Below are 12781 nucleotides of genomic sequence, written 5' to 3' on the forward strand. Positions count from 1 at the left end.
TGAGATTCAAGATGGAGATACATGTCTAGCAGACAATGCTATGACACATACTATACTTAAAGATAAAAAATATTTCTTCTGTCTCAAAATAAAGGACTCCGCCGAAAGCATGAGTACCATATCTCGTAATGCAAATATTATAATAGGCTACGTAAGGGCTAATTATTTTCAATGTCAAGGGGAAAAAAGTTTGAAATAAGCAATGCGTTATATTCTCCTAAATCTAGCAGAAATTTGCTAAGTTTTAAAGATATCCGAGGAAATGGATATCAGATATCAAGTATGTATAAATATGGCATTGAATATCTTTGCATAACATCTGAGAGGAAACATGTAGTAGAAGAATTGCCAATGATGTCCTCAGGATTATATTGCACAAAAATAAATATGACTGAATTATATGTTACAGTTTACTAGTACATTTAGAGTGTGGCATGAAAGATTTGGCCACCTTGGATCTGTCATGATGAGGAGGATTATGAAAAATTCGAGTGGCCACCCATTGAAAGACGAGAAAATTTTTTAATCAGGAGAGTTTTCATGTCAGGCATGTTTTCAAGGAAAACTCATAACTAGGCCCTCACCAGCCAAAGTTTGAAATGAATCCCTCGTATTCTTAGAAAGAATACATGCTGATATATGTGGGCTGATTCACCCACCGTGCAGACAATTTAGATATTTTATGGTATTAATTGACGCATCTAGTAGATGGTCACAATTATGTCTATTGACCACAAGAAATATGGCTTTAGGAAGATTCATTGCCCAAATAATCAGGTTGAGAGCACAATTCCTTGATTATACCAAAGAAAGTCAGGCTTCATAACGCTGGTGAATTTAGTTCAACAGCCTTTATTGATTGTTGTATGTCATTGGGAATCGATGTTGAGCATCGGGTCCCACATGTACATACACAAAATGGCATGGCTGAGTCTTGATAACACCGTATTTGTATTCATCTTTGATAACACTGTATTTGTATTGATTTCAAACGCTTTTTCAAAGGTTTTAATTAGTTTTCTGAGTTTTATTGCAGTTTTTATATATTTGTAGTTTCAAGACTCTTTTCAGAAAATTTAGAGAAAAACATGACAAAATGGAGGAAATCCATTTTTTAGCTCAGAGTCAAACCGTCAGAAGTTCAATCTTAAATAAAGACATTCTCACCGTCTGATCCAGATCAAATTTGGATACATTCAAGAAGATCCAGCTGACTTTCTATAGCATTTTACTTTAGGATAATCCAACGGTGCAATCAAAAGGTACATGAAGATCAAGTTGTCTCATCGACCAGCCCGAACTTCAGCTGACCCACGGCAAAACACCTTCTGGCCGCACCCCACACTTCTCATCCCTTGGTAAACTATCATTCCACCAGTCCTGGAGGACTCTCACATGTGGTACATCACAACTCGGCCCCTAGGCCCAACATCAAGTCCATTTAGTCATTTCTCTTCACAGAAGCCCTAAAGAAGACCTAGAAGACCTTAAGACCTATAAATACATATCTTAGCAGCCTAATCAGGTGTGTGCTCTTGTAATGAGGTTTTGAGCCACAAAAATTTGTTTCTTAGGGTTTAGGCGAAGGAGAGAGGGATCCGTTTCCTTGAACCTTTGACCTATCTCCTTTCTTTTTATCTATCTTTTCTATTTCAGTTTATGCATCTTTCATTATTGTTTATCTTTTCCTGCATCATGTAACAGTATTTTAGTAGTTGAGTTTTTAAGGATCCATCAAAGGGATCTATATGTTCCATTAGGATTTCTATTTTTTCTCAACCATATTCTAGATCTCTTTTCTTCTAAGTTGAATTTAATGCATGAGGTTAGAGTCATGAACTAATCTCTGAACCTAGGATTGATCAGAGCCACGAGAGTGATGTATCAGATCATCGTACATAGTTTCAGAAGAACATAGTTGCTGTAGGAGACGAAAGCTACCTATAGAGAAGATTTGAGCAAAAACGAATTTAGTTCAGCTAATGCATGATCTTACTCGCGACAAGAAACGAAAGATACTTGTCAAGTTTAAGTGATTATTTGGTTAAGGTGACGAGATTTGGTTAGCCATATAAGTGCCTATTCTAGTTCTTTGCAGATACTAGGAATAGATTAAGAAATACTGCTTGAGACTAGTTAGAAGATACTTAGATATCGATTAAGATAAACAAGAGAAGTCTGCATCGATCCCTATGAGTTTAGAACCCTAGTATGCTTCTAACAAATATATAAGATATATATATATACATCATATATTGAAACCATAATTTAGTTTAAAGCCATAAGAAAATTGAATTCATATAATTAAGCTATATGCTTCTAAAGCCAGTATATATATATATATATATATATATATATATATGAACTGGAGCTTCCATGAAAATATCAAAGTTGAAGCTATATGCTTTTAAAAGTGTCCACATAGTATTTAAAAAAGTCAATTTTATTGGTCCACATTAACATTAAAATTTAAGAAAATTTACAAACTCTAATATTATTATTAATAAAATAAATATAAAAGAATAAGGAAATTATGTATCAAATTTTCATTGGTCAACCACAATATTCAAAATTATAAAACTTCTAAATTATATTTTTGTTTTTAAAAATTATTAAAGATAAAGAATTATGTTTACAATTTATATCAATAATAAAAACTAAAATAATATTAAAATAGGAAAATTATATAAATAATTAAGAATAAAAAAAATAGTAAAAATTTCTTCACATACACACACACATTTAGAGACTCCTACATTAGTATTCAAATTTTTGTCATATAATTATAAAAGAAAATTAAGTTAATTTTGTTTGTGTGTTTGCAACCATTTCAATTCAAAAAAAAACAAAACAATAAAGTTATCTTTCACTAAAGAATGAGTTATTACAACGTAAAAGAGACAACTTGGCTAGACTACCCGTTAAACTTTTAGCTAAAAAAAAAGATTATGATGAAAGGAGATATAGACAAAGCCACTACAAGTCGCTTTAATGTCGAGAAAGAGATCGTAGTTCTCCAAATCTTGGCCACTGTATTTGAAAAGAAGGATAAGTTCTAAGCAATCCGAGAAAGATGTCAAGTGATTGATACCCGATAATTTTGAAAATTAAAGCGCTGAGAATAGAGAAAGAAGTTCTGCCATTAAGGCGGAGGAGACCGATGTATTCGAGGAACATCTTGAAATAACATGGAATCTGACAGTGTTTTAAAAATCCAACCCGAAGCACAATGGTAACAATTAGCTGATCAAGCAGCATTCGATTGCAATCAGTAAGCCTCATCACAAGGAAGAGTGACCGCAACCACTTGCCGCAAAGGACCTCGAGCAGAATCTTCCAGCTTTGATTTCTATCACATTCAGGCCTCAAATATATATAAAAATTGAAATTACTCAATTGAAATTACATAAGATCGTGAGTGCATTTAATATATGTCACCAGATAAAATTACGGTTTCTATATGTTCCTGGTAAACGAAAAGCAAAAACATTTTATCGGTTTTTTTAATTATTAATTTGTTTCAATGTTCATTCTATTATTATTTTTGTTTGGTTTCAAAAACTAATTTTTCCTTAGATACGAGAGTAAGACTTGTGCTTATTACTTTACCTTTTCATTTGTAAATTAAACTGAAATTTTTTATTAATTAAAGTAGCTAAAATTTTAACTATTTTGCTTTTTCTGTATTCTATAGAAAACATATATAAATTAAAATGAAATTAAATAAAATGTGTAGCGAAGTCTTTCTCCTCTGCAAGCAGAGATGGAAGCCCTTATATGGGCTATGCATCGTATGTTAGAGAATCAGAAAACGTCAATAGTATTTGCAATAGACTGTTCGGAGGTAGTGAAGATAATGTCTACACCCGAAGAATGGTCAGCTTTTGCTTTACACCTGGAGAAGATTGAGAAGATGAAGAACAAGTTCAACTTTTTCTCGATATTGTATATCTCACACGCAAAGAATTCGAAGGCAGAAAACCTAGCAAAAAATGCTTGGATCTACCCTCATGAAGTTATTTATGTAAATTCAGTACCACCGGTTTGGCTTGTCGAACCGTTCTAGATACTTAGACTGTCAAAAAAAAAGAAAAAAAAATTAAATAAAATAAAAAAACTTATTCACTTTGATTGGAAAAAGTAAAGTATAATCATTAAAAATCATTCAAAAATTAACATAAATAATATGATATAAGTGTCATGAATCTGAAAGCAAGAATTGGAATTATTAGTTTGTTTTTCAATGTAGTATATTAAGAAATTTTTATTGGTTAAACTAGCTAAGGAAGTAAAATAATTTTTATATTTATTTTTTTTATTAATTTTATAGAAAATATATATAACGAAGATGGAACTAAAATGATGAAAAACAATGATTTTTTTTATTTGGAGAACTGATGTATAATTTTTAATTTTTGTATCAATATTATGATTATTAAATGACATTTGATTACTTTGTTACACTTTTAGTTAGTTTTAGTATACTATTTATAAATATTATATCAAATTATAAGTTTTTCAAACAGAACATATTACATATTCAAAATAAGACTATAAAACCTCACAAATTAGATTAAAACTGCAATTTTTTTATACATATTATTACATTTAATAATATATATAAAGTAATATCTTAATAAATAAAATTAATTACATAAATTTTTTTATCAAAATAGTATTTAAAAACATATTCATAAAACCTATTATTTAAAATAGTTATTCGTTTCGGTCATAACCAACTTTTTGATTGTTAGACCTTGATGATCCTCTAGCTTTAATGTGACTTTCCATGATGTCTAGTTAGGTGTGAGGTCAATTTTTTTATTAGGTCTTCAATTCATTGTCTTACAATAATCATTTTCTTTTCGTTTTAATGCTGAGCTATAACCAACTTTTTGATTGTTAGACCTTGATGATCCTCTAGCTTTAATATGACTTTCCATGATGTCTAGTTAGGTGTGAGGTCAATTTTTTTATTAGGTCTTTAATTCATTGTCTTACAATAATCATTTTCTTTTCGTTTTAATGCTGAGCTATACCATTTGACATTATCTTGTCAAGAAAAAATAAAATTCCAGAAACAGATAGCCATGAATTCTTCGAGCCAAGGCACTAGACAAAGCACAATAATCTCAGGGACAGATAACGATTCCTCTTCTTGCATCATTCAAATTGAAAACCCCCTAAATTCCCCCAAACGTCTGAAGAAATCAGCTGGTGGTCAATCTTGTTGCATTTTCAGAATCCCTCACACTCTTTTCCAAGCCAATGAAACGGCCTACAAACCGAAGATTGTCTCGATCGGTCCTTACCATCATTCGGATGGTGAAGATGCTAAACATCATCTTGAGATGATCCAGGAGCACAAACAAAGATATCTTGATCTCTTCTTGTCCAAGACAAAGGAAAAGGACGTGTGTTTGATGCATTTGCGCCAAGTGGTCTCAGCGAAGGAAGAGAGGATAAGAGGTTCCTATTCTGAGGAGCTAAAGTTTGATAGCGAAAAGCTGATCAATATGATGATTCTTGACGGTTGCTTCATCCTCACGTTACTCATGGTAGTTTCAAAAAAGAGTTGGCGTAAGATTTTTTCTGATGACCCGATTTTCACGTTGAGATGGATCCTACCAACTCTTCGAAGTGATCTTCTCCTCCTCGAAAACCAGGTTCCGCTTTTCGTTCTTCAAGAACTCCATAAGACATCAAAACTGTTTCCTTCTAGTAGCCTAAACGAGATGATCTTTGCATTCTTTAGTTATTCAATAAAAAGGCAAAAAGAGTTTTGGGAAAAGAGAAAGAATCTTGTTGCAAGCCATCTTTTAGATCTCATCCGTAAAACTTACATTCCTTATCAACCGCAGCAAACAAAAGAACAAAGCTACATCAATATATTTTGTTGTTCAGGGGGAAACACATGTTTCCATATATTTAGTCATTCCAAAACTAAACTTCAAGCGGAGACACCAACACATACACCGCCTCTTTGTCCTTTTCTCAGTCTGATCCTCTCAGCCAAAAAACTTCGGCTGAGAGGAATAGAATTCAAGCAAAAAGAGCAATTTGAGACACCACTTGACATAACTCTCAAGAACGGTGTGCTTGAGATACCAAAACTAACATTTGATGACTTTTTCAGCTCTCTTTTGATCAACTGTGTCGCCTTTGAGCAGTTTAATATGACATGCTCCACCGAAATGACAAGCTATGTTACTTTCATGGGTTGCCTCATAAACTCTGAAGAAGATACATCATTCTTAACCGAGAAAGGGATCATTGAGAACTACTTCGGGACAGGAGAACAAGTATCTTTGTTCTTCAAAAACACAGGCAAAGACATTGCGTTTTCGATATCCAAGAGTTTCTTGTCAAGTGTTTTCGAGGGAGTGAACAAGTACACTTCACAAGGGTACCACGTACACTGGGCAGGATTCAAGTACACACATTTCAACACCCCGTGGACCTTTATATCATCTTTTGCTGCTTTGATGCTTCTGCTCGTTACCATCTTCCAAGCTTTCTTTGCGGCCTATGCTTACTTTCGCCCACCCAATTAAAGACGTACACGTGAGATAGTTGTTGCTTTGGCAGTTTGGCTTCATAAAAAATACAATTGGCGTGGCATTCACTACTGTTGCATCGTCTCCTACCTGACTATGCGTGTAGCTACTTTCGTCATTGATCATGTGATGAGAGATAGATTGGAAGAATTGTATTTACTCTCATGATTATAATGTTTAGGATACATCATACATACATATTTATAGTGGAGATTATTCCTAAGCTTGAAAGATACAAATATGTAAACTTCTTATATAATAAATACAGAATATTTACTAATAATATTCTAATAATTCTAAGTCTTTCTATATCCTTCTATATGCCCCCTCAAGCTCAAGGTGGTGATGGAGCGAAGTTAGCGACTTGAGATTGACAATAAAATCTAATGTAGAAGGTGATGAAACGGTGGAATGGACGATGCGATGGTGACTTGAGTTGAAGATCCGATGGCAACGTCAGATAGACATATGGGGGAAGCTGAGAATGTGCGGTAAGTTTCTGCAAAGCATGAAGCGGTGGTGATTTGGACCTCTCGTGAGAATAATTTTTTTTTTGTTTTTTTTTTGTTTGAAATAATATTGAAAGGAAGCCTAACGCTTTGAGAAGTACGTGGCTTGAGAAAAAAATAATAACAAAGAATTTTGCTGAAAAGAGCGAGTCAATTCTCATGAGGTTTTTTTGCAAATTGTGTGACACAGAAAATCTCGTGTGTATCACACAAAAAAAAAAAAAAAAAAAAAGACTAAGAGGTAGACCTGAATGAAAAGCTTGATAGCTTGGATTCAGAGGCACTTAGGCTTGAATTTTTGAAACACTAGGCTTAGATTCAAATGTCTATGATAGACTTGAATAAGAAGAAGCTCATTGCCTTAGATTCAGAGGCACTTAGGCTTGAATAGGAAGCTCGATAGCTTGGATTTAGAGGTTCATGATAAATTTGAATTTTGGATGTACTTGGCTTAACATAAGACAAAACAAAATACAAAAATAAAAGAAGCTCTATGGCTTGAAAGAAAAATGAAAAGAAGTTTGATTGTTAGATCAAAACTTCTCAGCAAACCTTCTTACCTTTTTGAATAAATTACGCTATTTGACTTTTTGAAAAAAAAATTGAGTTATTTGTATTTACAAACAATATGTATATTATTATTAATCTTTATGTTTGCGCTTGGAACTCCATTTTTCCCCTTTAAATGTTTTAATATTGATAAAAATGTTTTTAATAAACTAAATTTATGTTAATTAAAATATTTTTTTGCTACTTTTTTTACTGTCTGAATTATTATATATTTGAAATTATGAGAACAATCAACGAACGTTTCTATTTCACTGATTTTCTGTTACTTGTTTTTTTTTTAAAATTAAATACTATTCTTTATAAATTTTCAATCAAAGTTTTGTAATATTTGAAAGATTAAAAATCTACAAAGTCAACCCTTGTTACAGAAACTACAGAGTCAAAATGGGTTGAACAAAAAAAATCTACGAAGTCATTTGTATTTTAGGTAATTTTTGGTTTAAAATGTAGTTTAGGTAGTTTTTTCTTTCGTTTTAATGTACAATAAGTATATATTTATTTATGGCTAAGGATCTCTCTCGAGCTTCGGTAATCGCCATCTTTCGTGCTTGCATTGTTTCTCCTCACACACACATATATATATATATATGATCTATTTATATATCATATATAATATTTTTACATATATTACAATAAAAATGTTCCTTATTAGAGTAAAAATGTTATTATAAATATATATTAAAAGAACGAGATTCGGAAAAATAGTTTACGATAAAACTATTTTTATCGATATTTTTAAGAAAAGTATACAAAAGTACATTTTTGTATGTTTTTATCGAGAAACCGATAAAAGTCGCGTTTCCTCGAACTTTTCGTATCACAAACCGAACTTCCATCAAATCGTCTTCACCAAACCGAGCCGGTCATGTGCTGTCACCTTCTTGGCTGAGCCGGATGTGCTGTCATCCATTTGGCCGAGTTGGTCAGTACGTGATCGACCGGCTAGGCCATTTCTCCTTCTCAAAACAGGTTGGCCGAGTCGGTCATCCCTATGACGTGCTGTGGCCTTCTTGGCCTAGCTGATCTAGGGCAACCAAAAAATCCTTTGAAGGGATCATCAACACGATCATCGAAAAATCCCAAATCTTCAGCGATACGGTGGCTTCAATCAAAGCTTCTTAGCGAAAAGTAGGAACAGACATCGATCGATCGGAATCGAAGAAGAAAACCAAGGAGGCGATCGTCTTAGAGAAATTGGAGGCGTACGGAGTTGTGCATCCTCATGACGATCCTCTCGTGATCAAACTCACCATAGCCGACCACGACGTATCTAGGGTACTCATTGATACCGTGAATACCCTTTTTATAATATTTTATAATATTTAATTTTTTAACAAGATACTTTCAATGACCTGTGGATATAAACAAGGAATGCAGTTTGATTTAGAACTAATACAATCATAAATAATTCATTAAAAGGTACAACTAACCTTAATTCTACCAAGAGCTTCATTCACTTCATCGAGAGAAAAGCCTTTCATAACACTTGGTCTGAATTTTTCCTTGCACATCCTAGGACATGTACTCGCAGAACCTGGAATATCTTCTATGAATTTCTCCTTCAATGCTGGAATGGCCTCAAACGCAAGAAGCTACGCAAACGCGAGTTGAAACCCCATATAGTTGGATGAGATCAGGGAAAGAGACAGTGAAGGATCTAATTGCACTCCTTCAAGATAAGAAGATAAAAGGGACAGAGTGTGAGAAGTTATCCTTAGCTTCACTCATATTAGTTGAGGGGTTAATTCGGGGTCTCAACAGTACAAATTTAATCCCAGCTTCAAGATTGCAAGAGGCGTTGAATTTTGAAGACTACATTAAGAAACCATGGGGGCAGATTGGTTTTGACTATCTTAGATCACAAATCATGAAGATGCCTGTTAGCAAATGGAACAAGAAACGTATGATCTTGAAGGATTTGGGTGGGCTATCAATTTTTGGGCTCTGTGTTCAGTACCTCATCTAGGTACTAGATTTGGAAAACAAGACGACCACTACCTCTGAAGATCCTTTAATGTTAAGATGGATTTCAACTGAAGTACCTTGAGCTGATCGAATTTCAGAAGTGGAGAACATTGACAATGTAAGTGTTTTTAATTTTTTTATAAAACATCTTATAAATATATGCATTTTTATGTTTTTTGCTTCAAAATGTTTACAGATTATGGTCAAAACAATTCTTGGAGACCCGGAAAAACACAAGAATCTTGTTCCACCAACAGATTGTAGAGACAAATTTTATGGAAATTGTTGAGATGATCAATAATGGATACCGATTGAAGGCAACTGACTGGATTAAAGGATATGTTGATGTCTGTAATGCAAATGAAGATATCGGTAATGAGCATATGAAGAAAGATTTGTCTCTTAATCAAAAGGTAGACATGTTAACCCAAATGGTTCAGCTGGTCACCAAAAAAGTTAATTCCATAGAAAATCTTCTTCTATATGAATTCAAAAAGAGAAAAATACAAAGGTATGTGAATAAACGTTTTATATATCAATCAGTTTCATGCTTTTTAATATTATGTTATTGATGTTAAAGATCTATAAATTTCCTTAGAATCAATTTTACAAATGATTACATTGATCTGTTACAGAAAAGAAAATCCTAGAACACAACTTCTGATACAAATCAACATAGTCATATAAGAGATGCACATTTTGTGATAGAAGCTACCCTTTTAATCAAAAGGTAGACATTTTTGTGATTTTCTGAAAATCAAAATCAGAAAAAAATGAACTAATTACGGTGTGAATTGAAGGTTTTACAGGGTTAAAAGGTTGGAGATTTCTGGTAGGTTGGCATGTTATTGAGTTCTTGTAGGTTGGCATGTTTTAAGTTGGGGGTGAGAAGTGAGAATTAGTTTCAGAGATAGAGATTTTTTTTTTGGATTATACCATTTGATTGATCTATTCTAAGTAGATGAGAACAAGAACAAAAAGTCTAACCTGACATATGCACTTGCAAAATACTTGCACTCTGACTTCATCGGACACGCATTACAGTTGGGCAAAACCTTTGTGCAGAAAACCTAGGTTCACCAAAATTTAGTTAAATCAGTAGTGTTCATGATTAATTAATAAGTAAGAGTTTTATTTTATGCACCTTTCCAAATGGTATAATCTGATAGTGTACCTATAAATAAATAATGTAGAGTAAGATAAACAATAAATGTTCATAATATTTTACAAATATTTGATTTTATGAAAAGAAAAATTTGGACTTACAGAGTTTCGTGAGATAGTTTACACAGTCGTGGCCAGAGGTACTTCTAAATCGAATCCGGTGATGGATAACTGAATGAAGGAAAACGTTAGTTTTATAGTTGGTAGTGTTATTAAACTTTTGTTTACATTTTCCAGATTTGTGATAATGCCTAAATCTTTCAGCTGATGAAATTGAACTCCATTTGGTAATGGTTGGAGAGGGACCCAACCAAGCCGAACTGCTATACGGCAGACATTTGTGTCAACCTATACACATCAAAAATGTGGCTTTAATGAATAAGAGATGGTAAACAAAATCCTAGTAAACAACCATAATTATTTTATATCGTACTGGGAAAGCCAAATGTTTAAGTGCTTGCAGTCGTACGCACTCGGCACTCTTCAATCATATCCCTTCTATCTCTAATAGATATCTCCTTTGATATAAAACAATAAGAAATTTTGATTATTATTGCAAATAATGAGATCGAGTAGAAAATAAAAAAATCAACATAAACATACTTCACTAGATTGGATGGAGCATCTCGAAGCCATTCAAGATCCACCGCTCCATTTTCATTCATTTCCTTATCGAAGAATTTCTTGAGTAACTCACAAACTTATGTTAGTCCCAAACATCTAGAATAGTTTACTTTTTAAAAGAACTTGTTCTTACCAGTATCCTCGTTGCAAGTACTTCGTGTACCCCTCGTTCTCTAATGATGGTTGCAAAGTCTTCATGGCTAGATAACCTAGCAGCATTCCAGTCAACAGAGTCCATATGCATCTTGTATCTGGATCCTTCTCTCGTGTAGATTCTTCTATGACTTTTCCAATCAACTTCCTCATCTTCCATAATACCAGTATATGGGTTTTTTCTCTGTGCAACTTTCTCATGTTTTTCCTTAGAGTCATTAAGCTCCAAAGGTACCTCAATGCAGTACTCAAGACCTTCTGAACCTTTTGTTGCATCCACTGGAAATTTTGAAGCTACCTTTATGAAATCATTGCTGTAGATAACCATAATCACAACGTTTATATCATTTGGTGTCCTATTTTCTTAACTGTTTCAGTTAGGATTTTACCTGGAAAGAAGGTCTGAAACATTTTGGGTCAAAAAAATTCCAACCACTGAATCAACAATAGAACATTTCCATTTATGGAACTTCCTATCACCTGCAGAATAGTTACTGATAGCATCATGGAACACAAAAAAATGTACTAACAATTTGATCAGTTACATAGATGTATACACGTTGATTCTTTATAGTACATATACGTATTAGCATGCTCTGATTACTAGTAAAATCTTTTATTAACAATTTACCTTGCAGAAGATGCATCCAGTTGATGAACTGTTGTATCTGAATTTGGAAGATCTCTCTTATTTTTTTCCATTTAGACTCTGCCTCCTCGTTAGCGTATGATATGCTTGGAAGATCATTCACCATTAATAGCTCCCACACCTTCATGGTCTCAGGATCAAGATTGACCTTAGTCACAACTTTTTTTGTATCCCTTTCAATAGAAATAACATCTTGACTAACAAACAAAGTCCCAGCCATGATTCTTTTACTTTTCTTGATTTTTCTTTCTAGGCTCAACTATATCTTCCTGTTTACTGTCTTTTTCCTTCTTCCTTTTCCTGTAAATAGTAGCAGGATCCTTGGGTTTTCTTCCCATCTTCCATGATCCGGGGTTTATTGAACCTCGGACTTCTTGGTCACACATTTGGGTTAGTTATCTTTCCTTTTCCTTTTACATTGAAATATTGACAATTATATTATCACCACCATATAAAACAAGTAGAAAAAAATTAATGAGATAAACAAAGTACCTTTTGTTCCACTAGAGTGAGAATTGTTTGCACCTATGGTATATAACAAAATAAGATAATTTAAAACTTTGAGATCCCACAATAATTCATATTCAAAT

The 12781-nt window shown here is 33.2% G+C and overlaps 1 protein-coding gene and 1 pseudogene across 1 annotated transcript; one reads left to right on the top strand and one right to left on the bottom strand.

Moving 5' to 3' along the window:
• Positions 1-5159: 5159 nt before the first annotated feature.
• On the top strand, positions 5160-6587 carry LOC18029930 (UPF0481 protein At3g47200). Its single transcript, XM_024149948.1, has 2 exons — positions 5160-5418; positions 5563-6587. The coding sequence occupies exons 1-2, from the start codon at positions 5352-5354 to the stop codon at positions 6552-6554; spliced, it is 1059 nt and encodes a 352-aa protein (XP_024005716.1). The 5' UTR covers positions 5160-5351; the 3' UTR covers positions 6555-6587.
• Positions 6588-8821: 2234 nt separating this feature from the next.
• LOC112082065 lies at positions 8822-12411 on the bottom strand (annotated as a pseudogene).
• Positions 12412-12781: the final 370 nt, after the last annotated feature.

The sequence above is a fragment of the Eutrema salsugineum genome, unplaced genomic scaffold, assembly GCF_000478725.1.
Source record: "Eutrema salsugineum unplaced genomic scaffold, Eutsalg1_0 scaffold_1, whole genome shotgun sequence".
NCBI lineage: Eukaryota > Viridiplantae > Streptophyta > Magnoliopsida > Brassicales > Brassicaceae > Eutrema > Eutrema salsugineum.

What these genes read in the sequence shown, in the direction of transcription:
- LOC18029930 (XM_024149948.1), top strand. Translation starts at nt 5,352, where the DNA reads ATGATCCAGGAGCACAAACAAAGATATCTTGATCTCTTCTTGTCCAAG. An exon ending in GACAAAGGAAAAGGACGTGT is followed by an intron (nt 5,419 to 5,562) that starts GTTTGATGCATT and finishes TACTCATGGTAG; the next exon opens with TTTCAAAAAAGAGTTGGCGT.